Source organism: Microcaecilia unicolor, chromosome 7 (assembly GCF_901765095.1).
Source record: "Microcaecilia unicolor chromosome 7, aMicUni1.1, whole genome shotgun sequence".
NCBI lineage: Eukaryota > Metazoa > Chordata > Amphibia > Gymnophiona > Siphonopidae > Microcaecilia > Microcaecilia unicolor.
The window spans coordinates 287195316-287222432 of record NC_044037.1 but is presented as its reverse complement, the minus strand read 5'-3'; the positions used below and the strand labels follow the sequence as shown (position 1 = coordinate 287222432).

The 27117-nt window shown below is 44.2% G+C and overlaps 1 protein-coding gene across 1 annotated transcript in view; it reads right to left on the bottom strand.

Annotated features, from left to right (window-relative positions):
- Positions 1-27117, bottom strand: part of LOC115475141 (transcription factor CP2-like protein 1) — a 75885-nt gene that overhangs the window by 21903 nt on the left and 26865 nt on the right. The window contains exons 6-10 of the mRNA XM_030210880.1: positions 20299-20390; positions 13164-13212; positions 12971-13064; positions 7977-8067; positions 5304-5404 (exon numbers count right to left, since the gene is read on the bottom strand). Coding sequence (XP_030066740.1) covers positions 5304-5404; positions 7977-8067; positions 12971-13064; positions 13164-13212; positions 20299-20390 — 427 coding nt within the window. The remainder of the gene's footprint in view (positions 1-5303; positions 5405-7976; positions 8068-12970; positions 13065-13163; positions 13213-20298; positions 20391-27117) is intronic.

Below are 27117 nucleotides of genomic sequence, written 5' to 3'. Positions count from 1 at the left end.
TAATACTTTATATATATTTCAACATTTTTATTGATGAAACAAAATAACTACATCCAATATCTGGCATAAACATAATTGCCACCGTCAAACTTTCAAAATAGAAATACAATGATAAAATCCATCATCAAAACTTTTTAACAATTTCTCCCATCCCCTCCTAACCCTCCCTCCTTCCCCTCTGCTTTTATGTTGAAACAGTTTTTATTGAAATTACAGTAACATAAACGTTGACTTACAAGGCTCTGCTGATAACAGTCATCAAACCTCAATCTAATTATTCAACCATTGATCAATGAACATGTATCATTTTAGAGTTTTTCTTCCCCCTTTCTCCCCCCCCCCCTCCCTTAAATACAACATTCTTTTTTTATTTATTTACTCCCGTCAGGGTGTACTTATCCTACCCCCACCCTCCCCCAACCCCCTCCTCTACCCCCCTCCCTCCCCCCTCCCCAGACCTGGAGAGCTATTCAGTATTAATCCATGGATTCACCCTGCATTTAAGAGTAAACTTCGACCTCTATGGCTTAGACTTCTCAGATAAGGACCCCAGACAGCCAAAAACGTGACTCTCTTGTTCTTTGAGAGCTGGGATTCTCCGGCCTCCCAAGATGCCAACTGGTGCAATTGATTTCTCCAGTGCCAATATGCTGGAGGATCTTTAATTGTCCAGTACTGTAAAATGCATTTCCTGGCCAGTAAGCTCATCTTTCAGAGCAATATTGTTTCAAATCTATTCTGCCCTCTGAAAGACCCCGGGATATCTAAAAGCAATTGTTCAGCTGACCCTAAGATCCGAAGCCCCAACCGCTCCTTCCAAAAGCCTCGAACTTGTGTCCAAAACCTTTTCAAGGTGGGGCAACTCCAAAACATATGTAGCATTGTACCAGGGTCCTTCCCACATTTGAGACACTCTGGGCTCCGATTCCCTCCCATATGGGTTAGTTGAGCTGTAGTTACATATCCCCTGTGAATACAACGATAGGCACATTCTCTTAAGCGAGCATCCGATACTAATAAGGGTATTCTTGCTATCGATTTAGTGATATCCCATGATACTACTCCAACCCCCAATTCCTTAAATATAATACTTTAATGTTTACAACCAAAAATAATCTGTAACAGTTTCAGATGTGGGAGGCTGAAAGGCCCTCGGTTCCAACATTAACAACTCAAGAGTCCAGTGGCGTAGAAGGGAGGGGGGCGGTGGGGCGGTCCGCCCCGGGTGCACGCCGCTGGGGGGTGTCAGCTCCGCTGGTTCCCTGCTTCCTCTGCCCCAGAACAGGTTACTTCCTGTTCCGGGGCAGAGAGAGCAGGGAACCAGCGGAGCCGACGCAGCTCCCAGCAATGTGCACTCGGGGGGCCGATCGGCCCACCTGCCCGTCCCGCGCTTCTCAATGTAAGTAAAAGTGCGCTCCGGTGGGGGTGGGGGGTGCGCAGCGGCGACCCACCCCAGGTGTCAGCTGCCCTCGCTACGGCACTGCAAGAGTCAGTATCTAGTAGGAATTTTGTCAGCCCCATTTTTATTCAGATCAGTAACCAACATATTAAACCATGTTTGACGAAAATCTACACTGGTTACCTGTCCAATTTTGCACAAAATTTAAAATGTTACAAGGCTTAGCAAATAATGCACCATTTTATCTGCCAGATGTGCAGACCTAACAGGGCCCTGAGATCAGAAGGAACTTTTATGTTTAACTATCCCAGCATTGTTGAAAGTTCTTTTGGCCGAGATCAGACTTGGGAGACTTTTCATTTGCAGGTCCACAAGAATGGAACAAGTTGTAAACTGATGTCAGATTATTAACAGATACTGAATTTTGCTTTACCATGATGTGAGGCTAAATTGCTAGTTTGATAGTTTATTTAAAATTTTATGATAAGTACATAAGTAATGCCACACTGGGAAAAGACCAAGGGTCCATCGAGCCCAGCGTCCTGTCCACAACAGCGGCCAATCCAGGCCAAGGGCACCTGGCGAGCTTCCCAAACGTACAAACATTCTATACATGTTATTCCCGGAATTGTGGATTTTTCCCAAGTCCATTTAGTAGTGGTTTATGGACTTGTCCTTTAGGAAACCGTCTAACCCCTTTTTAAACTCTGCTAAGCTAACCGCCTTCACCACGTTCTCTGGCAACAAATTCCAGAGTTTAATTACGCATTGGGTGAAGAAAAATATTCTCTGATTTGTTTTAAATTTACTACACTGTAGTTTCATCGCATGCCCCCTAGTCCTAGTATTTTTGGAAAACGTGAACAGACGCTTCACATCCACCTGTTCCACTCCACTCATTATTTTATATACTTCTATCATGTCTCCCCTCAGACATCTCTTTTTTTATATGTGTATGTGAGGTTGAACCCCCGCTTAGATTTTCTTGATAATGCAGGATACGGAATGGAGTTCTTTTCTACTAAATTGTTTATTTTTAATGTAAACCGCTGAGTTCTGTCAAAAGTTAAAAGCGGTATATCAATATGTATATTAATAAAACATACCTAGAAACATAATTGTAGAGAGCATGTGAGCCAATATGCTTCCCATAAGCGAGTTGTAGTGTGCACACATGTTGGGTCCTTTCATGCATGGGAAGTAATAAAAATGTACCCTTGGAGCATTAGGTCCTGTCTTTACACTTCCCAGGAACGAAGAATATGGAACAATATGGAGTCAAAGCATGGAGGAACAAGTTTGGAGTAAGGATTAGTTTGCCGTTGCCCCTAATTGGTGAAATACTGAAGCTTGCAGCTGACTTGGGGACAGGGAGAGGAGGGAAAAGGGAAGAGAAGAGGGGAAAATGATTTGAGGAGGGGGAGAAGGAAAAAAAAAAACATGGCTATAAAGACAAGTGAAGGGAGCAAGGGGAATTGAGAAGATGAGAGAAGAATAAAAGGCGGAAGCGACAGCGATTTCCATTGGCTGCCCTGCCGCCAGCACCGGCCTCTTCTCTCTACTGCGGCCCACCTGTGACATAACTTCCTGTTTCCTCAGAGGTGGGCCGCAATAGACAGAAGAGGCGAAAATGGCGCGGATTCTATTAACACTGCACGTAACTTAATTGGCTTAACAAGCTAATGAGCGCTGATAACAGCACTTAACAAGCAATAATGAGTACTAATTGGCACTGATTAGAATTTAGGTGCACAACTCACTAAATGTATTCTGTAACGATGTGTGCCAAACTTCTAATGTGTGGAGGCAAAGAGGGCGTGGTTATGGGCAGGGAAATGGGCGTTTCATGGGCCTTCCCAAATTTAGGCACCTTGGTTATAGAACATAACATAGTAACATAGTAACATAGTAGATGACGGCAGAAAAAGACCTGCATGGTCCATCTAGTCTGCCCAAGACAAACTCATATGTGTATACCTTACCTTGAATTTGTACCTGTCCTTTTCAGGGCACAGACCATATAAGTCTGCCCAGCAGTATTTCCCGCCTCCCAATCACCAGTCCCACCTCCCATCACCGGCTCTGGTACAGACCGTACAAGTCTGCCCTCCCCTATCCTCTCCTCCCAATCACCACCCCCTCTTCCCCCCAACTACTCCGCCACCCAATTTCAGCTAAGCTTCTGAGGATCCATTCCTTCTGCACAGGATTCCTCTATGCATATTCCACGCACGTTTGAACTCCGTTACCGTTTTCATCTCCACCACCTCCCGCGGGAGGGCATTCCAAGCGTCCACCACCCTCTCCGTGAAAAAATACTTCCTGACATCTTTCCTGAGTCTGCCCCCCTTCAATCTCATTTCATGTCCTCTCGTTCTACCGCCTTCCCATCTCCGGAAAAGATTCGTTTGCCCAGTGCACTTAAATCTACGCGCGGAGATCTACACCAGGTTTTCGTTGGTGTAAATGGATGCGTGCAGATATCGGCGCTGAAGTATCAACTAAGCATATTCTATAATGGGCGCCATCTATAGACTCTCCTCCAGAACGGGTGTATTCTATAACAACGCGCATAGATTTTATAAATGCCCATGACCCACCCATTCCACACCCACTTTTCAACTATGTGACTTAGAATTTATGTGCACCATGTTACAGAATACGCTTAAGACAGTAGTGCATGTAAATTCTAATTAATGCCAATTAGTGCTGATAATTCCTTAACATCCGATTATCAGCGCTGATTAGCTCGTTAACTAAGTTATGCACATTGTTATGGAATACGCTTCGATTTCCATGTGGAAATCTCGGCGCGATATATAGAATCCAGCAGGAACTGGGCATCATCTCAGTGGCTAAATTTCAGCTCCATTCCTTTGACTTTACCCCTTAGTTCAACCACACACTCTCCGTTTTCCTGCCAAGACAGCCTTCATTAGATACCTCCACATTTAATCCCCCACACAGAGAGATCTGGGTCTGCCAGTGCTGGTGACCATAATGGAACTAAATTCCGGTTTCTTATTAGCACATGCTTAAAGTATGCACAGAGCGGCAAGCATAATGTTATTGCTGATTTGTGCTGAGCCTGACAGACTAACTTCTCAATTGTCACACCAGTTTGGATCTGACAATACAGATAAATAAAAAAGGAACTGTTTGCAGATACGAGACAACTTTTGACAGCTACTTAACGAGTTGTACAGCAGTTCTGCATTTGCCAGTGATTTGGAGTATAGGAAGTTATATTTGCAGATACACAAAAAAAAAAAAAAAAAAAGGTGTTATAATACTCTAGAAATGCATTTCCACCTCCTCACCGCTGTTAACAAGGGCGCCAAGAGACTAGGCCAGGCCCGGGGCAAGGTCGCCCGACCTCTGCCCCCCCCCCCCCCCCCCGCAGTCCGTGGTCTCACCTGCCTGCCTCCACGGCTCCGGGCCCCCTTCATTCAAAGCGGCAGTCACAGATCGAGTCTCTTCTGGCCTTCCCTCCGTGTCCCGCCCTCGTCTGATGTAACTTCCGGTTTCCGCGAGGGCAGGACACAGGGCGGGAAGGCCAGAAGAGAGGCAATCTGTGACTGCCACTTTGAATGAAGGGGGCCCGGAGCCATGGAGGCAGGCAGGTGAGACCGCGGACTGCAACGCCGGTGGCCTGACCCCGGCGTCGGGCCCCCCTTGGAGGCAAAGGGAATTTTACCCCCCCCCCCCCCCCCCCCTCTCTCGGCGGCCCTGGCCGTTAATCATCATGCAACCCTTGTGTGGGTTTCTGCTCCAGGCAATGCATGATCAATACACTGTTGGCTGAAGTTTAGTGAATTTTACATCCATATCATACGACGTGCCTGTAAGCACTTGTCATGATATCTGCACATGACAACTTCTTATTGTACCATGAGAAACTTACCACACATATTGCCATCTGCACTTTCCCTCTTCTGCAACTGATGAGTCCTGCTCTGCTCTGACTCTTGACAGACATAGATTATCAGCCTGGGACGCACATGCCTGCAGATCAATTAAACAATAATCCTGTTTTTATCCCTTGATTTAAGTACATGGAAGAACTATGTACCAGTGAAACCCATCAGCCTCTTTTCACATCTTCCACAGGTAAAAGCATAACAGCTTTCATTGCAGCTAAGGCAGAATATGTTAAATTGGAGACCAGTTTTGCAGGACTGCACACACCACTGCTGAATGCATACAGTCCCTTGCTTCCAGCCCACGTAAAGTTCCAGAAGAGATGGCTACCAGCCAGGGGCGGGAGGGGGGGTTCAGAGCCCAAGGTGAGGGGGCAAATTTTAGCCCCCCCCCCAGCGCCGCCAACCCCCCCCCCCCACGCCATTGCTGAACCCCATACCACCAAATTTGACCCCCCCCCCGCCTGCCACTGCTGAACCCCCCCCGCCACCAACTTTGACCCCCCCCCCCCCGACGATGACCCAACGACCCCCCTCCTGCAGCCAACCCACCGTCGCCTACCTTTGCTGGTGGGGGATCCCAACCCCCGCCAGCCGAGCAGAGGTCCTCTTCCCAATCCCGCGCAAGGCTTCGTTCTAGTCTGACGTCCAGCTTTGCGTGGGATTGGGAAGAAGAGGACCTCGGCTCGGCTGGCGGGGGTTGGGATCCCCCGCCAGCAAAGGTTGGCGACAGCGGGAGGGGGGGGGTCCAGGGGCAAATCTATGGGGGCCCAGGCCCCCGTGGCACCATACTGGCTATGCCCCTGCTACCAGCAAGCACAGCATAAATTGCTTGTACCACAAAGATGACAAAAGCTACTGTGCACCAGTAGCCAAATTCTACAAGAGTGAAAATACAAGGTGTCTGCAAAAAAAAATGGGACCCCAACATTTTTCCAAAATAACCCAAAAATGTCCTACTGCTGCAGAAAATTCTGCCTGAAAATTTGACACATTTCCAAGTACTTTATTTTGGAGCTCCAGTGCATCGAGCTTGAAAACAGCTCAGCTCTTAATTAATGAAATCCCAGAATTCACTGAGCCAACAGCTCAGTGGTGTCAAAGACCTCGTGAATGTATTAAAGTTGAAGGGGAACACAATCACAAACTATGAATTAACTAAGAAAAAAAAAAAATACTAATGTATTTTCGAAGGTCACACTAACCCCCGGACACCATGAAATTCCTTCTCAATGGTCATCAGCTCCGAATTTTCGGGTTAGGACTTTTCCTTAGAGAGTAACTATCATACCAAGGACAGATCCAGTGGTGTACCTAGGGCAGGGCGGTGGGTGCGGTCCGCCCCGGGTGCACGCGGCAGGAGGGGTGCAGAGAACAGCCGCGCGGCTGTTGGCTCTGCTGGTTCCCTGCTCCCTCTGCTGTTACTTCCTGTTCCGGGGCAGAGGGAGCAGGGAATCAGCGGAGCTGACAGCTGCGCGGCTGCTCCCTGCAGGTAGGAAAAATTAGGGTTACCATTCGTCCGGATTTCCCCGGACATGTCCGGGGCGTCCGGCGGATTTTGCCCGTGCCCACGTTTGTCCGGATTTCTGGACAAATGTGGGCGCGGGTGCGGGCAGGCTATCGGCGCCGTGGGTGTGGTCTCCCGTCCCCTCCCCTTCCTTACCATGTTCCCTGGTGGTCTAGTGACGTCTTCGGGGCAGGAAAGAGCCCCCTCTTGCCTGCCCGGAGCGCTGCCTCCCCGTTTATCATCCTTCTCGGTCTGGCTGGGGATTCAAAATGGCCGCCGAGTGTTGAACTCTCGCGAGGCCGCTTCAACTCTCGGTGGCCATTTTGAATCCCCAGCCAGACCGAGGAGGATGTAGCAGGCAAGGGCAGGCAGCGCTCCGGGCAGGAAAGAGGGGGCTCTTTCCTGCCCCGAAGAGAAGACGCTACTAGACCACCAGGGCTAGATAGTAAGAGGGGGGTATGTGACGAGGGGGGGGAAGGGGACTATGTGACGTGGAGGGCGGGGAATAGGGGCGGAACGAGGACCTGAAGGGGGTGTGGTGGGGTGGGGTAGGGGGCGTGACATGTGTCTTCTTTTTCAGAGGACACAAAATGGTAACCCTAGGAAAAATGCACTGGAGGGGGAGGCTTGAAGGTGATGCGCCGGAGGGGGGGGGTGTCATACTACACACGGAGGGGATGGACAACGCTGCACCTGGGAGGGGGAGGGGGAGGGGGTGCGCAGAAGCGATCCACCCCAGGTGGCAGCCGACCAAGGAATGCCACTGGATAGTTCTTTTGCTTCTCAAAGCTTTTCTAATTACATTTGAACATAAAATTAGTGCCGGAACCGTTACATTTTCCATGTATTTTACTGCTACAGTGAGCAAAATCTACCTCCTTTTCAAGGTGGTGAAACTTGATACCCCTTAATTTCACAGGCTGTACTTCCCCCCCCCCCCCCCCCCCCAGCCATTTTGGTTGTAGTTGATTTGGGGTTCAGGTGCTTGGAGTTTAACTCGGACATTCCAGAACAGTTCCATTAAAAAAAAAAAAAAAATACAGGAGAGTTTAGGGATTAATAGCAAGGAATTTTGGAACTGTACCACTCAGCTCACGTGTACTTTTCATGCAACCAATACTACAAGATAAAAGACTGTAATCTTACTAACCTGCCCTTTATGGCATTAAAGAGGCGGATTCCATCAGCAGGGCCGCAGACCTGGACAAAATCTTCTTTAGACATTTTCAGTAAGTCAGCACCTATGACAATCAAGGTATTTAAAGAAATCTACAAATAGAGCAATAGATAATTTCAGGTTTCCTAGGGGCAAGACTTCATGAACATAAGAGTAGCTATACTGGGTCAGACCTATGGTCCATCTAGCCCAGTATCCTGTTTCCAACAGTGGCTAAGTCAGGTCACAAGTACCTGACAGAAACCCAAATCGTGGCAACATTCCATGCTACAAATCCCCCGTGTCAGTCTCAATAGCAGACTATTCCAGAGTTTAACTATTCACTGAGTGAAAAAATATTTCCTCCTGTTTTAAAAGTATTTCCATGTCACTTCCTTGAGTGTCCCCTGTCTTTGTAATTTTATTTACTTCTACTCGTTCTACACCACTCAGGATTTCGTGCAACTCAATTATATCTCCCCTCATCCGTCTTTTCCAAGCTGAAGAGCCCTAACCTCTTTAGCCTTTCCTCATACGAGAGGAGTTCCATCCCCTTTATCAATTTGGTCGCTCTTCTTTGAACTTTTTCTAATTCCGCTATTGTGAGATACAGCGACCAGAACTGAACGTAATACTCAATGTGTGGTCGCGCTATGGAGCGATACAAAGGCATCCCTTTCCTAATAATTCCTAGCATCCTGTTTGCTTTTTTGGCCACTGCCGCACACTAAGCAGAAGATTTCAGCGTAATTATCTATGACACTTAGATCTTTTTCTTGAATGCTGACCCCCAAGGTGGAACCTAGCATGAGTAACTATGATTCGGATTATTCCTTCCAATGTGCATCACCTTGCATGAAGGCGGTTAAGAAAGGTGTGTTTCTTACAGAAGTTGTCCCATATTAACTAGAAACGTAGCAAAAGTCAACAAGTTGAATGTTCTAATGCATGATTATTACGTGTATCATTAGTATTATGCTAACGTTATATTATATCTCTCGTATTTGAATTCCAGTGTGGTTAAATGCATATATTTTTTATTCTGTTTCACGGTAGTTCTATTATTAGGTTTCAATTTAACGTCATTTATTGTATTTATATTTATTCTTGGTTATTTTATTATTGTTACGCTGTTAACAAACTTGTAAGTTTTATGCTGAACTGTACCTGCTGAACACCGCCTTGGGTGAATCTCTTCATAAAGGTGGTTAATAAATCCCAATAAATAAATAAATTAGGACCAGACAAACACAGGGTTTTCCCTATGTAACACAGTCTCAGGAAAAACTTTAATACATTCAGCCTTTCATGGGTAATTTTAAAAGGAAGTGTGTCCATAACGAGAAATGGCTTTTTTTGTGCAGACTATAGATAAGTAAAAATTATGCACAAATGAAGGCCCATTTTAGACAGGTCATTGAGATGGGAATTAAAACATCCAGGTCAGGGTAGGGTTACCATATGTCTGGATTTACCCGGACATGTCTGGACAAACGGGCAGATTGCTAGCCTCCCCTCCCCTTACTTACTACTGCCCTGGTGGTCTAGTGACCTCTTCCAGCTTCGGGGCAGGAAAGAACCCCCCCCCCCCCTCTTTCCTGCCCGGAGCGCTGCCCTGCATGCTTCCTTCCTGTTGCTGATCTCGGCAGCGATTCAAAATGGCCGCCGAGAGTTGACGTGACCTCGCGAGACTTCATCTCTCGGCGGCCATTTTGAATCGGCGCAGAGATCAACAACAGGAAGGGTGCATGCAGGGCAGCGCTCCGGGCAGGAAAGAGGGGGGCTCTTTCCTGCCCCAAAGGGGTCACTAGACCACCAGGGCAGTAGTAAGGTAAGGGGAGGGGGGTGACGGGGTGTTTGACAGGGGGCAGGGCATGTGTCCTCCCTTTTGGGGGGACAAAATATGGTAACCCTAGGTCAGGGTATACTCAATTCTCCCTGTATTTTACAAAAGGCTCACCAAACGCTGAGCCTTTGGTAAATTACAGAGAAAAATGACTCAAGTATTTGCTGGCACATCCAGCAGGAGCAGTGATGCTGCATAAAGGAAAGCAAAAGTGACTCAGTCTCACCAATCTGGGTTGCTGCTGCCAAGAACACTGGAAATTACTGCTACAGTAATACAGAGAGTGGGTCACAAATCAAGCCCATTATCGCTTAAAGGAGCTGTGGGGTAAAACACCTACTAACAATCTCCCTCCCCCTATCCCTCCTTGGCACGAATTTCGCTCTCCAACCCACTCTGAGCTCCTAGTGGAGGTTTCACTGGTGGCTGGTGTGGCGGAAGTAGAGGATGCCCCCAAATCATTTTTTTTTCAGTTTCAGCCAAAACTAAAGCTGTGAACCAATTTCGCCACTCAGTTTTGGCTGAAAGAGTAACAGAAGCCTGCCCATCTCGAATCAGCACTGCTTTTCCCCTCCCCCCTCCAAATAGGAATACCTCCCCTCCCAGGTCCCTCCACCAAACCAAAAGCAGCCCCCTCCCACCGCCCATAGGACCCTTTCTCCCTCAGCGGTTCCCAAACTGTGTGCTGCGGCACCCTGGTGCACCGCAGCAAAACAGAAGGTGGCAAAACAACAACAACAAAAAAAGCAAGCACAGGAGTGCAGCAGCCTTCAAAGCACGTGCTGTCAGTTCTGCCCCCGGAACTGGAAGCTGACATCAGCGGGGGCAGAGGACCTGCAGAGCCGACAGCACATGCCTGAAGGCTGCTGCAGCCATGAGCTTGCTTGCTTTTTTTTTTGTCGCAGCCACTGAGAACACAGAGCAGATGGCCTTCAGGACTCACTTTTGCTGCCACGGAGATTGGATGAAAACAGAAGATGGGATGAAGTCAAAAAGTTGAAGCCAATAGGTCAGTCTCTGTTTCCCCTTCCCATTTAAAACAAAGCAAGCAAACCCATGAGCTGCAACATCCACATCTTTCTTTATTGTTGGTAGCATTTTTGATTTAATCTCACTTATATTTTCAGACATGCTGGCTTGTGCAGCATACAGATGTACACAGAGGAAGTATAATAACTTTTCATAAGCAGAGTAGTAATTTGTTATAAATCGTAATCAGTGTGTCATTTGGAGGGGCTGGTTATAGGGATACCCCTATTATGGTCTGTTATATTTGTGCAGAGAAAAAAATAGAGACCTGTGTGGCCGGGGTTGGGATGGAGGCCTCTGTGGACGTGGGGGGATGGGGGGCAAAACAATTGCTCAGATACAAAGGGTGCCTTGAACCGAAAACATTTGGGAACCACTGGCCTACCTTACAAGCTTTGGTGATCCAGCAAGTGCAGTTGGAACAGGAGCAATCCTCACTCACTCCTGCCTCTCCCGGCTCCCTTGTCAAAATGGCTGCCACAACTGCTGTCAGAAGTCACAGAAGCCATTTTGAGACTGGAGTTGGCATGCATAGGCAATTGCTCCTACCCATTACTTCTGGTGGGGGTCTCGCGAGACTGTCGCTTGAGATCATGGCAGCCATTCTGATAAAGGAGCCAGCAGGGACAGGATAGAGTGAGAATCGCTCTTACTCCAACTGCACCACCAATGCTTGTAAATGTCATGTCCCCTACCTCAACGCAAGCGGCGTCCTCGGGCTGCGCAGGGTTCCATTGACATGCACAGTTGACTGGCACTGCCCTGAGCCATGTGTGTGTAGTTCTTCTCTGGCTGCAGGCTCCTTGATTGCTTTGCTTCCATGCACCTGGCTCTGCTCTCTCTCTGCCTGGCTTCCAGGCTCCTTGATTGCTTTGCTTCCACCCACCTGGGTCTGCTCTTCCTCTGCCTGGCTTCCCTTACTTCTCTCCTATTGGTCTTCTGGTTCCTCCTTCCACTGCTCTTGATCTATGACTGTGCTCCTTCTCCCTGCTGGTCCCTGCTGATGTCAGATGCCGGCACTTTATCAGCTGAGCTCTTCCTGGACTCCATGCTTCAGCTTCTACTTTGGTAGGTGTTACTTGCTCAGTAGTTTGCTTCTTCTCTACTTTATCCCTTGTTGCTGACTTTGCCTGTACCTGGATTACTCTCGACCGGCTGCCTACCTATTGACTTTACCTGTGCCTGGATTACTCTCTTGCCTGCTGCCTGCCTATTGACTTTACCTGTGCCTGAAGTACTCTTGCCTGCTGCCTGCCTGCCTACTGACTTTGCCTGTACCTGGATTACTCTCGACCTGCTGCCTACCTATTTACTTTACCTGTGCCTGGATTACTCTCTTGCCTGCTGCCTGCCTACTGACTTTGCCTGCGTTTCTGTGCGTGCGTCTGAGGACGTCAGACGCACACACAGAAACAGATTCAAACTTGATCAGATCATTTGGCAACGCCACGTGGCTGAGAAGAGGACTTTGGCTGGCAGGGGTTGGGGCCCCCCGCCAGCAAAGGTACGCGGCGGGAGAGGGTTGGCGGCGGGAAGGGGGGGGGGTCGAGAGGGTTGCGGCAGCGGGGGTGAAAGTTGGCAGCACCAGGGAGGGCTAAAATGTGCCCCCTCACCTCAGGCTCTGGACCCCCCTCCCGTCAAAGTCTGGCTACGCCACTGGTCTTTAGTAAAACAGTGTTTATTGAAAATGAAAGCGACTTAACACAACATTGTGTTTCGGCCAGAAGGCCTGCATCAGGAGTCTAAAAAAATAAATTAAATCTCATATAACTTTTAAACACACAGGAGGTAAAAATAATAAATGTACAAAGTGTATAAAAAATTAATGAAAACCATAAATAATGCCATGTAATACAGTGTAAAGGAACGAGTAATAACCCATTAAAAAAGCATTTTGAAACACAAGTATGCAAAATATGTAGTACAATAATGTTCATTTAAATGTAATGCATGCTATTGTGATAATATAAAAAAAGTATAGACTATAGTGAACATTAGAATTTAACCAGAGATGTAAAACCATGTTTCCATGTCACCGGAAACTCATAGTTCTCATGACCAGAGGTATTGCCAGGAAGGTGAAGACATGGCCAAAGAGAACCTCTCAACTTACCGGAGAAATTTGAAAAGAGTCGGCAGAACTGAGAAAATCTGTTACGCTGGAGCCACTGCTGGACATCCTGAATGGAGGCAGAAGGTAGGAGGTGCTACATTGCAAAAAGAATAAGAGGTCTTGAAATGAATTTGTTCACCAGTCTCCTAAAAAAACAAAAGCACCAAGTTAACATGATCTCCCAAATACTTACATCGCCGCTTGGAGGTGGTGGGTCCACTTGGTGTGTCGGAGAACAGTTTCTAAAAATCATATAAAGTTGGGAAAGAAAAAGTTATATTAAGATCAGCAATTGTTTTCCTCTGATGCAAAATGTACAATTTTTTTTTTTAAAGTTGCTTCTTTTTTCCTGCCAAGTCAATGACGTGATCGAGATCTTAGATCACTCTGCGTTCAATTGCTATTTTCAGCTAAGAAAAAAGTGGTGCAATTGTATTTCAAGGGTTCTGACCCCAGTTCTCAGGGCTCACTCAGCCAGCCAGGTTTTCAGGATACTCACAATGAATATGCAGTTTGTCCACTGTTAGATTACTGTAACGGTTTGTTAATGGGAATTACATGTAATATGTTGAAGGCCTTGCAATTTGTTCAAAATTCCATAGCTAGAGTGATTAAAGGGGGATCACACCAATGATCACGTAACTTCAATTTTGAAATCACTGCATTGGCCCCCTATAAATTCCGTATTGAGTTTAAAATTTTATTGTTAGTTTTTTAAATATTGAATGGTAATATCTTCCCAACACTCAGGGCCACTCTAAGGTGTTAGCAACCTGCTCGCTCTCCAAGATCATCTCAGAAACAGCTACTCGAAGTGCCTTCATTTCATCAAGTTTATTTTATCAGTAGAAATCAAACAAAATAAAACATGGAGAAGAAAATAAGATGATACCTTTTTTATTGGACATAACTTAATACATTTCTTGATTAGCTTTCGAAGGTTGCCCTTCTTCCTCAGATCGGAAATAAGCAAATGTGCTAGCTGACAGTGTATATAAGTGAAAACATTCAAGCATTACTATGACAGTAAAATAGATACTATTGGAGATTCTACATGGAATGTTGCTACTATTGGAGATTCTACATGGAATGTTGCTATTCCACTAGCAACATTCCATGTAGAAGGCTGCGCAGGCTTCTGTTTCTGTGAGTCTGACGTCCTGCACGTATGTGCAGGACGTTAGACTCACAGAAGCAGAAGCCTGCATGGCCACATTGGTGATCTGCAAGGGCCGACTTCTACATGGAATGTTGCTAGTGGAATAGCAACATTCCATGTAGAATCTATAGAAATCAAACAAAATAAAACATGGAAAAGAAAATAAGATGATACCTTTTTTGGACATAACTTAATACATTTCTTGATTAGCTTTCGAAGGTTGCCCTTCTTCCTCAGATCAGAAATAAGCAAATGTGCTGACAGTGTATATAAGTGAAAACATTCAAGCATTACTATGACAGTCTGACAGGGTGGGAGGATGGGGGTGGGTCAGAGGTATGCATGGGGACATCAAAGCATATCATTGATATTCTAACAGGATGGGTGTGGATAGGTGAGGGGTGGGGTGATCAACAGAGACATACAGCTTTATGGTTTATAATGGGCTAGGAACCCCAGGTCCTTGTTAAGTCCTTTCTGTTGGGTGTTAAAATATTCAATCATTCTGACTTCAAAGGTCTTACGTTCTTGTATGGTTTTAAAGTTACCTTTCAGTATTCTTACTGTGAAATCACTGGTACAGTGTCCTGGTTCTGTGAAGTGCTGTCCCACCGGGGTGGGGGCCCTGCTGGCTGTATTGTTCATGTGATGTCTAGGTAAATTGAATCTTGTCTTAAGCATCTGGCCTGTTTCTCCAATATAGCATCCTTCGTTACATTTTTTACACTGAATGATATATACCACATAGGAAGATGAGCAAGTGAAAGATCCCTTTATGTTGAATATCTTTCCTTTGTGGGTAACTGTGGGGTCCTGTGAAATATTTTGGCATAGTTTGCAACTGGATAAATTACAGGGACGTGTGCCCTTCTGTAACTTTAAAACCATACAAGAACGTAAGACCTTTGAAGTCAGAATGATTGAATATTTTAACACCCAACAGAAAGGACTTAACAAGGACCTGGGGTTCCTAGCCCATTATAAACCATAAAGCTGTATGTCTCTGTTGATCACCCCACCCCTCACCTATCCACACCCATCCTGTTAGAATATCAATGATATGCTTTGATGTCCCCATGCATACCTCCTACCCACCCCCATCCTCCCACCCTGTCAGACTGTCATAGTAATGCTTGAATGTTTTCACTTATATACACTGTCAGCTAGCACGTTTGCTTATTTCCGATCTGACGAAGAAGGGCAACCTTCGAAAGCTAATCAAGAAATGTATTAAGTTATGTCCAATAAAAAAGGTATCATCTTATTTTCTTTTCCATGTTTTATTTTGTTTGATTTCTATAGATTCTACATGGAATGTTGCTATTCCACTAGCAACATTCCATGTAGAAGTCGGCCCTTGTAGATCACCAATGTGGCCGCGCAGACTCACAGAAACAGAAGCCTGCGCAGCCTTCTACATGGAATGTTGCTAGTGGAATAGCAACATTCCACGTAGAATCTCCAATGGTATCTATTTTACTGTCATAGTAATGCTTGAATGTTTTCACTTATATACTCTGTCAGCTAGCACATTTGCTTATTTCCGATCTGAGGAAGAAGGGCAACCTTCGAAAGCTAATCAAGAAATGTATTAAGTTATGTCCAATAAAAAAGGTATCATATTTTCTTTTCCATGTTTTATTTTGTTTGATTTCTATTGATAACCTTAAGAGTGGACTAACACGGCTACCACACTCCTCTACTTAAGAGTAATACAGCAAATTACTGTATAGTCTTGAGGAAAGAAACAATTTTTGTTATGTGTTTTATTGATTCTGTATGTGGTTTGTTCCCCACTTAGACTTTTATAGATATAGCGGGTTATAAATAAAGTTTTACTATTATTATTAAGATATTCTTGTAGGCAACACTTTCTTCATGCATATATATTACAGTTAGCCTGAAAATCAAACTGGTGTGTGTGTATTTCTGTCCCATGGACTTGAGGTCATAACCACAGTTTTAGATCCAGGGCTGAGGAAATTACTACAGCTGTTCGCAGCTCACGTTAACATCAGTTTAATGTCAAAGTGAGTCCAGGACTGTACCGAACATTTGTATTTGATTCGAATCGGCCCCAAACAGTTCCCCAAATACATTATTTGTATCCAGCTGAATAGTGATTTAGATCGAATACGAATAATCTGGGGCTCCGTTGTGTTAAATCCTACTGGGAAAAAAAAACCCACTTGCCACCCAATATTTAAATCCATTTAACCAGCCAGGAATGGTTGGTTCTCCCACTGAGTATTGCCAAATTAGCACTTAGGAGTAGATTCTATATACGGCGCCTGGAAATTCTGCGTGGAAAAAATTTCTGCCTAAACGTATTCTATAAAGTACACCTAAACTTTATAGAATAGGCCCACATTTCCGTGTTTACAGAATATGGTTATCGGCCGTCTGTGCGACTATATGTAGTCACGAGCTATTACACCAAGTAAAACTTGGTGTAAATACTGACACCTAAGTTACGTGCGGAGAGGGTGTATTCTATAATCCTGCGTGTAAATTTTGGGAACGCCCATTCTCCCGCCTATGCCACACCCCCTTTTTGACCATGCGCATTAGAATTTAAGCAGACCACGTTGCAGAATACGCTTAGCGAGTTCTGTGCGTAAATTCTAATGCCAGTGAGTGCTGATAATTTCTTGTTAACATCCAATAGCGTTGATTGGCTTGTTAACTAATTAGGTTATATGCATTGTTAGGGGATCCGCTTGGATTTCTGCGTGGAAATCTAGACGCGATATATATAATCTGGGGGTTAGCAGATAACTGATTATCCTGCTTATAATCGAACGAGAAAAACGCCCAAGTTCCGACCTAAATCGGGAGATGGGCGTTTTTCTCACAAAAACAAATAAAGCGGTATAATCGAAAGCCGAACTTTGGACGCTTTCAACTGCACTCCGTCGCGGATGCGGACAAAGTTGACGGGGGCGTGTCGGAGGCGTGGTGAAGGCGGAACTGGGGCGTGGTTATCACCCGAACAGAGATGGGCGCCTTTCGCCGATAATGGATACGTTTGTAGCTAGAATTTAGGGCACTTTTCCTGGACCCTGTTTTTTCACGAATAAGGCCCCAAAAAGTGCCCTAAATGACCAGATGACCCCCAGAGGGAGTCGGGGATGACCTCCCCTGACTCCCCCAGTGGTCACTAACCCCCTCCCACCACAAAAAAATGATGTTTCACAACTTTTTACTTTCACCCTCAAATGTCATACCCTCCTCCCAAGCAGCAGTATGCAGGTCCCTGGAGCAGTTGTTAGGGGGTGCAGTGGACGTCAGGCAGGTGGACCCAGGCCCATCCCCCCCCTACCTGTTACAATTGTGCTGCTTAATGCTTAGTCGTCCAACCCCCCCAAACTCACTGTACCCACATGTAGGTGCCCTCCTTCACCTCTTAGGGCTATAGTAATGGTGTAGACTTGTGGGCAGTAGGTTTTGAGGGGGATTTGGGGGGCTCAACACCCAAGGGAAGGGTGCTATGCACCTGGGAGCTCTTTTACCTTTTTTTTTGTTTTTGTAAAAGTGCCCCCTAGGGTGCCCGGTTGGTGTCCTGGCATGTGAGGGGGACCAGTGCACTATGAATCCTGGCCCCTCCCACGAACAAATGCCTTGGATTTATTCGTTTTTGAGCTGGGCGATTTCATTTTCCATTATCGCTGAGAAGCAAAAACGCCCAGCTCACACCTTGGCGAATAACACATGGGCGTCTATTTTTTTTAAAAATACGGTTCACTCCGCCCCTTCACGGACCCGTTCTCGGAGATAAACGCCCATGGAGATAGGCGTTTCTGGTCGATTATGCCGCTCTATATCATGCAATATAACTGGCTATCTGCTAATATTCAGCACATTGCTGGCTAAGTTTGGTGGCCAAATTCAGAAGCTGAAATTGCAGGTCTATCTTTGGTCAGTTTCAACTTAACCAGACAGAGCTAAGGAACGCCCAAATCCCGCCCTTAAACACACCCCCTTGAGATTTGGACGCATAGAAAAACATCTGAAAAATAGGTTTTGAAAATACTGATTTGGACGTTTTTGTAAGAAAAACGCCCAAACGCTGCTTTATGCTACTTTTTAGCCGTTTTTCTCTTTTGAAAAAAGTATATACGAGTGTATTAGTATACACTGGCATAAGTGCTCGCACCTAAATGTTATTGCCTATCTGTTCGATATTCAGCACTATTTAACCAGCTAGGAACGGCTCCTGACCGGTTAAAAATAGCACTTAACCGGCTAGCCGTGAATATTCAGCACTTCACTAAGTTAAGCAGCCATGTCAGACCACCTAAATAGCAGGATTATCTTTGGCCACTATAAACTTACTGGCCAGCGCTGAATATTAACTTAGCCGGTTAAATTCATAACGGCCAAAAAAAAACCTAGACATTCAATGCCAGTCTCTGGAAAGGGCCCAGAATTGAATACCCGGGCTCAGAACCCACCACCGGACTTAGCCGGCCTGCCTCCCGCAAGCTGAATATTGGGTCCGATATATCTAGTTACAGTTGTGTTCTATAAAGAAAACTAGGCATCTACTTTCCTTTACAGAATGGGCTCCTACCCGGCACATTCTTGGTGCCTAATTGCAGGCGTTCTATTACAGAAGTGCCCTTCATGTGTCTCTTCACTGGGTTTTCCCCCATGCCAAATTTGGCCTTGCTCCAATAGTCTTCTGCCCCCAGATAGACAGACATTCTCAACCACTTATGCATATTTTCTTTAATCTGTTGGGTTGGCAAGAATAAACATATCTACTCATGACAGTCCTGAACTTATCATCGTATCTTGAACACACACACACAAAAAAAAATTTTTAATGAAATGTGAAGGGCACAGAATATAGAAAGTGGTGGACAAGATAATCAGGGATACAGTGTTAAAAGTGATACACAATATTCACAACAGCTGTAGAGCATCAATAACTTAATAATCCTAGACATGCACCCACAGTCAACCATTAGAACTTGAACAAAAACAGTTCCCAATTTCATCACTCTGTTTTAGCGTTTTCTCTAAGTAGTAGATGAGGTGGGGGGGAGGGGTAACGGCATGGACAGTACACACTCTTAAAATTGCAATCCCCATTGAGTCATCTCTGCTCTGAATTCTAGGATCAGATCCCACAGCATTTCAGGGTGCTCATAACCCTACCTTCGTCTTAGCCAGACTCAAAGTGCTAACGTAGAACAGAAACAGAGAATCTGACACACAGAAAACAAATGCAAGATCCATCCAGTCTGCCTGGATTAGCCTAGGTCTTCGGTTTCTTATCAATCCTCAAATTTATAATCTCCCTAACACTGAAGGATTTTTTCACCCTCTTTTCATCTATGGGAAAAATGCTTTAGTACATCTGGTCCCTCGTTTCTAATAGAAATGCCCTCAGATTCCAAAGAACTACCAGTTATTTCTTCTCTTATTTGACATGGTGTTCAATAATTGGCCATACAAAAGCACAAGGTTAAAAGAATTAAAATAAAAAAAATTTTAAAACACCCATTTTCTAAAAGGTGTTGTCTACTTTCTGCCCACAGTAAAAGAATCCCTTAAGAAATGATCATTTTTCTTTTAATTTTGTGCCTACCAGAAAATAAATCTTCATGATTTAAAGATGAAATTGCTTGTCTAGCAATTAAGACAGAACAGGCGTACACTGTGAAACTACACACCCAGTAAGTGAACACATGAGGCACAGCCAAGTGCTGGGATCTCCTGGGTGGATATGACAGTTCTGAATGCCCAGGATACATGCCGGGAAATCACAGTGCCCATACAGCACAACAAGGAGGAGCTAATCACGTCCTGCAAGAATTCCAAAATGCATTTTTGTTCAACTTTATTTAAAAGTTTCTTCAAATAGTTCTGGAAATGTGTGCAGATGGCGCTAGTGACATTTTATGCGATAGATCAGAATTTCCCAAATGTCTCTTGGTACAGGTTGTCTGCTATCAATCCATAGCCCACCACTGCATAACTTCCCACGGGTAGTAAGCTACAAAAAAGATCAAGACCCCCACCACCACTCCGAACTCAAATACACATATAATACAATTCATCACTTTTGTAAAGACGAAAACGCATACAAAACTTCCATTTGTCAAGAAAAGAATTAGAACTAATCACAACCATTCCAAAAATTTCAATAAAAATTACCTACCCCTCTCCAATGCTGAAACTGTTTGGTGAGCTATTGTAGCCCGGAGATGGGGAGTTGTTCACCTGATAAGGTACTTCTGGCCACGGGGAGCACTGAATAAACAGAAGAACACAGAATGGGATATTATGGGCAATAAACAGACAAAGAAACCTAGTAAGTATACAAGTCAAGACTTCTATAGAATAATGAATCTAGAGATTGTTTCTATGCTAGTTGTAAGGGCTAAGGTGATAATTCTATAGGGTCACCTAAATGTATCATAAACCTAACACTGGTATACCTAAATATAGGGGAGTAGTGAGGACAAGACACTTCCAAAAACACAAGGAGTTGGAGGCTGACATACACAAGATTTACCATCAAATAGGCAGTGGGAAATGGACCAATGACTCCAGGAAGATGGGACTATGGTGATGAAGCAAACAACTTTATTCACAGACTCGACAGTACTGTGTTTTGGCCACAGGCCTGCCTCAGGAGTCTTGAATGATCCACATGGGTTGAAAAAAGGATTTATTATCCAATTATCTTGAAAGATCCTCATGGCTTGGAGAATGGATATGCTGATAAGTAGTCTGGAAAACGAATATACTGGTGGATAGTCTTGAAAAAGACTGACAGATTAATATCAAGCGCGTAGCATCTCTTTGTAGTCTATAGAAGACAAACAGTTTGTGTTCATTCACTTCGGTGGATTACCTTCCTCTCTATACACAAGATTTATTCATGGAAAGCCACTAAATGACTTGACACAGCACTGCGTTTTGGCAAAACTGCCTACCTCAGGATTCTTATTGTAAATATGAAACACAAATTTATCAAATAGCTCGTCAATACATGCCGAGATGGAAAAGTCTTGAAAAAGACTTGGGACACACCTCAGAGAGAGTATAGAGTCAGCCGATGACTAGCGCTACTGGTAGCAATTACTGCAGCTTTCGGTAGTGCTAGTCATCGGCTGTCTATACTCTCTCTGAGGTGTGTCCCAAGTCTTTCAAGACTGCCCCGTCTCAGCGTCATTATGATGTGTTGACGCACTATTGATGAATTCGCGTTTCATATTTACAATAAGACTCCTGAGGAAGGCAATTTTGCCAAAACACGGTGCCGTGTATAGTAGTTTAGTGGCTTTCCATGAATAAATCTCATGTATGACAACCTCCAACTCTCTTGTGTTTTTGGAAGCGTCTTCTTGTCCACACTACTCCCCTGTTTACCTTTCTACGCTCATAGTGTTCCTCGTTCCTCCACTTGAGTGGCTGACTTCACACCCAAATATAAGCTCGCCCGTTTATGCCAGTGTAAATGGGATGCCTAAGAGCAGCAAACAAAGCATGCAACATACAGTATTCTACAAGTTGCACGCATTTTTGGACACAACCATGTCTTGCCCATGCTCCCCCACCCCCTGCCCTCCCACATGTAAACTTCCCTTGCAGTTGGTTGCTATAGCACTTACACGAGGCCATATAAAATACTACTTAGGGCGTTTATGCACACGTGCTGATATTCTCTGCTCTTATACATCCTGGGCATACAGATGCGCACTTCTCTGCCAAAATACAGGTCTTGGCTCTAGATAAGTTACAGTGTTTAATAGAAGAATGAGCTGCTCCCACCCATCCCCCCTCCCAAAACACACACTTCTAATCCAGATCTGGAGGAAGTTTGCTAAATTCTGTGGTGGGATTGAAGTCTCATTCAAAACATATCACATCCTATCTGCAGCGATACATGAAGGAGGTAAATTCACAAAAGCATCTTCAGTGTGTAAAGCATAAGGTTGATATTCAGTGCGAGTTAACCAGGAAGTAGCTGATACCCAGTTAACTCACGTTGACCAGATAATGCCCAGATAATCAGCGACACTTAACCTGCTAGTGCCACTGCAGCACTATCCCACTTACAGCTAGATTCTATATATAGCGCCTGAAAAATCTGCGCAGTTAAAAGAAAAAAAAAAAACCACGCCTAGGCGTATTCTCTAAAATATGCCTATATCGTATAGAATCGGCTTAAATTTCCACGCGATATATAGAATATGCCGAGCGCCTCTCCACGTGACCAAATTGGGTCACATCCATTTACGCCACGTTTTACTTGGCGTAAATCCCGATGCTTAAATTAGGTGCAGAGCGGGTGTATTCAATAATAATGCACATAGATTTTCGAAATGCCCATGACCCGCCCATGCCCCTTTTTCAACTACGCAACTTGGAATTTACACACGTTAACAGAATACACTTAGCGAGTTGTGCGTGTAAATCGTAATTAATGCCATTTAGTGCTAATTGCTTGTTAACATCCAATTAACAGTGCTGATTAGCTAGTTAACCAATTAAGTTATGCGCATTGTTATGGAATACGCTTCGATTTCCATACGGAAATTAAGGCGCCATATATAGAATCCAGAGGTTAATGTCGGTGCAATCCAGGGGCACAGTCTGGGCAAAACCTGGATTTACTTGTTAGCAATGATTCCCAGTCCACTAACCATATAACTACCTCGATAAAGTTAACACAGCAAAAAAGTTATCCTAACTTTCTCCAGGCAGTTATATTTATTAAACTTGCTACACCGCCTGTAAATGGCAATGCATATCTAAGCATTGTACAATGTAAAAGCACAGGCAACAGAACGGAGTGGGCCACCGAGGCCATGGCTTCACCAATATTTTGCCCAAAACTACTTCAGCAACTACAGAACTCGGAGATGTGGCTGGAGATTGGTTCGTGTGGCCCTTCCAACCAAAAAGATATTCCCCTGCCCCAGAAAAGTATAAACAAACAGAAAGAGCTCCATCCAGTTAAAAAGGAAAGTTAACAACATTCATTCAAGAACACTCATCCAAGCAAATTCTACAATATAATCAGTGTATCCATCGATCCAGAAGGGCAAAAAAAAAAAAAATGGTGTGTCTGAGCAGATTCAACTTGGGAAGTGATAGGCCAATGTATAATGAGTTTTTAGGAGATTCTTAAATCTATATAGGGACATTTCACTACAGATGTAAAGACAGAAACTATTTAGCATCAAGTCTATGTTAGTTGAATGATCCAATGCTGTTTATTAGGTATATCATTAGTATTAAGCTAACATTGTATTATATATCTCTGGTATTTGAATTTCACTGCTGTTAAATGTGTATATTTTTGATACTGTTTCATGGTAGTTCTATTATTAGGTTTCAATTTTACTGTTTTCAGGTTTACCTCTTTTATTGTAGGTATGTTTATTCTTGGTTATTTTACTATTGTTACACTGTTAACAAAATTGTAAGTTTTATGTTAAACTGTACCTGCTGTACACGGTCTTGTGTGAATCTCTTCATAAAGGTGGTTAATAAATCCCAATAAATAAATACAAATTCCACAATTTGAGGGAGGACGAAAGGCCGAATTTCTAGTAGATTCCCTTGGGACCTGGTACAACTAAACGATTAGCATCCAGAGAGCCTACGGAAGAGGTCGGTGTATAAGGGAACACCACAGAAGACAAGGATAGTGGTTCACCCAGATAATAGGGCTTTATGAGTCAACAGCAGGATTTTAAAGTGAACACAACAGTAAATCGGAAGCCAGTGGAGCTGCATAAGTAGTGGAGTAACATAATCCTGGTACTGATCTGAATATTGCTGGTAATGAAATAAATGCCGGCAACCGCCCAATCCCCAAACATTCAGGACTAGTACATCTTGGGACAGCCTGGCACTGAATAATTGGGTATTAAAAGCCCACAGTGAGCAGAGTTTAAAAAAAAATACAAACCAGCACAGGCTATCGCTCAGCTTGTTTTTCTACGTGGAAACTGGCACACGTAAACTGGTGGGGGTGTATAAACAAACAAATGCAGATGTAATCAGCAGCAGCACACATACTTTTGCATAATCTGTTCCTGGAGTCGATATAGCTTGGGCAGAGCATGGCTAGAGTTACAACTACGCACAAATCGGCAGAGCCTTTTGCAAAAATATTGGGGGAAATGTGAATGCCTGACCTGGGCATCCATTTCCCCACTTAGCCCCTATGTATAATTGGGGGGGGGAGGGGGGAATTCTCTATATATGGTGCCTAAAAGATCCGTGCGGAAAACATTTTAGCCTAAGTGTATTCTATAAGTGGTGCCTAGGTTCAGGCGCAGTATATAGGATACACTTAGTTGATTATCTCAGTGCCTAAAACTAATCGCATCCATTTACGCCAATGAAAAAATATGGCGTAAATCCAGACATGTAAATTTATGCACACTGGGCCATAATCTATAACTACATGCGTAAATGTTAGAATGCCCGCGAAACTCCCATTTCTCCATCTATAACCACGCCCCTTTTTGGCTGCGCGCGTTAGAAATTAGGCACAGCGCATTACAGAACACACTCAGTGAGTTGTGTGCATAAATTCTAATTATTGCCATTTAGTGCTCATTATTGCTTGCTAAGTGCTGTTAACACTGATTGGCTTGTTAAGCTAATTAAGTTGCACGCGTCATTACAGAATACACGACTTTGGCACGGATCTATAGGCGCACTATGGCTTTATATATAACTATAAAAACTGTGAGTTATTATTAATAACCAAGAATAAACAAACAGTTATGTTATTTGCAATATTAACTTTGTGAAGGATTTCTTATTTTGTTAAACTTATTATTAAACTTGTTCATATTTGGAAAAGGGAAATACGAAAGCGCTAAGCCCCTAAGAGAAAAACTGCACTGGCTTCCACTGAAGGAATGAGCTGCGTTCAAAAATCTGTACCCTGGTTTATAAAATCATTCATGGTGAGGCCCCGATATATATGTCAGACCTCATAGATCTGCCAACCAGGAACACAAAAAAAAATCAACTCGCACATTCCTGAACCTCCAGTACCCCAGTTGCAAAGGAATTAAATACAAATCAATAAATGCAGGTAGCTTCTCCTACATCAGCACGCAACTGTGGAATATACTAGCAAAGGCCTTAAAAGCAATGCACGACTTAAAAGCATTCCGGAAGTTACTAAAGACCAACCTGTTTAAGACGACATACCATAATGACCCATCACCAATGACCTAACATCTAAACTCCATCAGAACCAGATGAAATTGTATTCCCTTCACCTGATTGTTTCAATTTGCCACCAATGAACATTAACGATTTAGCCCCTTATCTCTTATGCTGAAATGAACTGTTTATCTAATTTACTTTATATTGTACTTCAACATCTATGAACTTTATTGTAACACTACTCTGTATTTCTTATTCCATAAATGGCGATCGCCTTTACGGCATAATGTAAGCCACATTGAGCCTGCAAAAAGGTGGGAAAATGTGGGATACAAATGCAACAAATAAATAAATTATACCCTGTTATCCTATAGGAAAAGTATGCCGATGTTGGCCTGCACAGAATACCTTCAGATGTTTGCACTAAAGACTTCAAAGAGGTAACAAAACATTTGCACACAAGCACTACGTAATCTTAGCAAACACTTGAGGATTTGTATATTTCTTATGCAACCAACTCAAATACATCAATGAAAATAGCAAACATTCCCAGAGACGTCGAGTGCGGTTCCACAGACACGTGCGAACACTGAACAACATTTATGGACTATGAGAATCACCACTTCAGAGTATTAATGAAATAGCAGACAGCTAGAGTGCTAAATGTGTAACAGGGGCGTAGCCAGACACCCAATTTTGGGTGGACCTGGGCCCAAGATGGGTGGGCAGAAGAACCCCACCCCATCCCATAGGTAATTTGGTCTCTCCTCTTGCCTGCATGCCATATGGTCTCTCAAATATCCCTCCTCTCCTGCACACCTTTTAAATTTCAGATTCTCAGTGAGGAGCAACTAATACACACTGCTCTTGTAGGCCCCACATCCTTCCCACTGATGCAGCTTCCTGTTTCCGCATAGGCGGGAATACGTCAGTGGGAAGGCTGTGGGGCCGGTGTAAGCAGTATGTATCAGTCGCTGCTTCCTGCAGGCGATCTGCTATTTATAAGGTACACAGGAGGTACAGTTGGGAGTTTTCAGCTTGGGAATCTCTGTTGGCCACATCATAGGTGTGCTGCTACCGGTGGGCCTGAGCTCAAAGTTGGTGGGCCTGGGCCCACCCAAGCCCACCCTTGGCTACGCCACCGATGTGTAAGTTTTAATTTGTCTGAGCTTTTTTTTATGTGGTTGAATGAAAGGAAAATAAAATGATTGCGGGGATATATATGACATTAACTGATGTCGCATTCTGTTAGAAGCAAGCGACATCTCCAGGGACTTTATCCTGGTTCTCAAACACAGAGTAGAAATAGCACAGCATTTCTTCCAACACAGGCACCGCCACGCGGCTACATCTTCAATTTCACGGTCCCTCCCAATCAATTAACTTCCCCTTCCTTCTCCCCCATCAAAACCTTTCATTCTTACTACCAAACAATAGGCCATTTATGTTGCAAAGACAAGTCATTACTTTTTACTAAACAAAAACTACACTCCTCCCCAGTACAGGTGAAAGCTTGCCATTCATCCCTGCATTTTTAAATCTACCCTAAAGGTGATCTCTAAATTATCCTATCATTTACCACTTTCAAGCATCCCTGCTACAACGAAATGCACGGAGGCTGGCTCTTTCTTGAGTTCTACTCCCATTACTGCTCAAATGATCTAAAACCAGTAAGGCCTCACTTATTTTTTTTTTAAAAGAAAAAAATGTACCACATAGGCTTCCTTCCACAATTGGGATCAGGGGTGGGGTGACTGGTTCTATTTTCTGTTCCTGACCATTGTTCAAATCCCTCCCAGCCCTTCCCTACTAGTCCTAATTGTCTGAACTT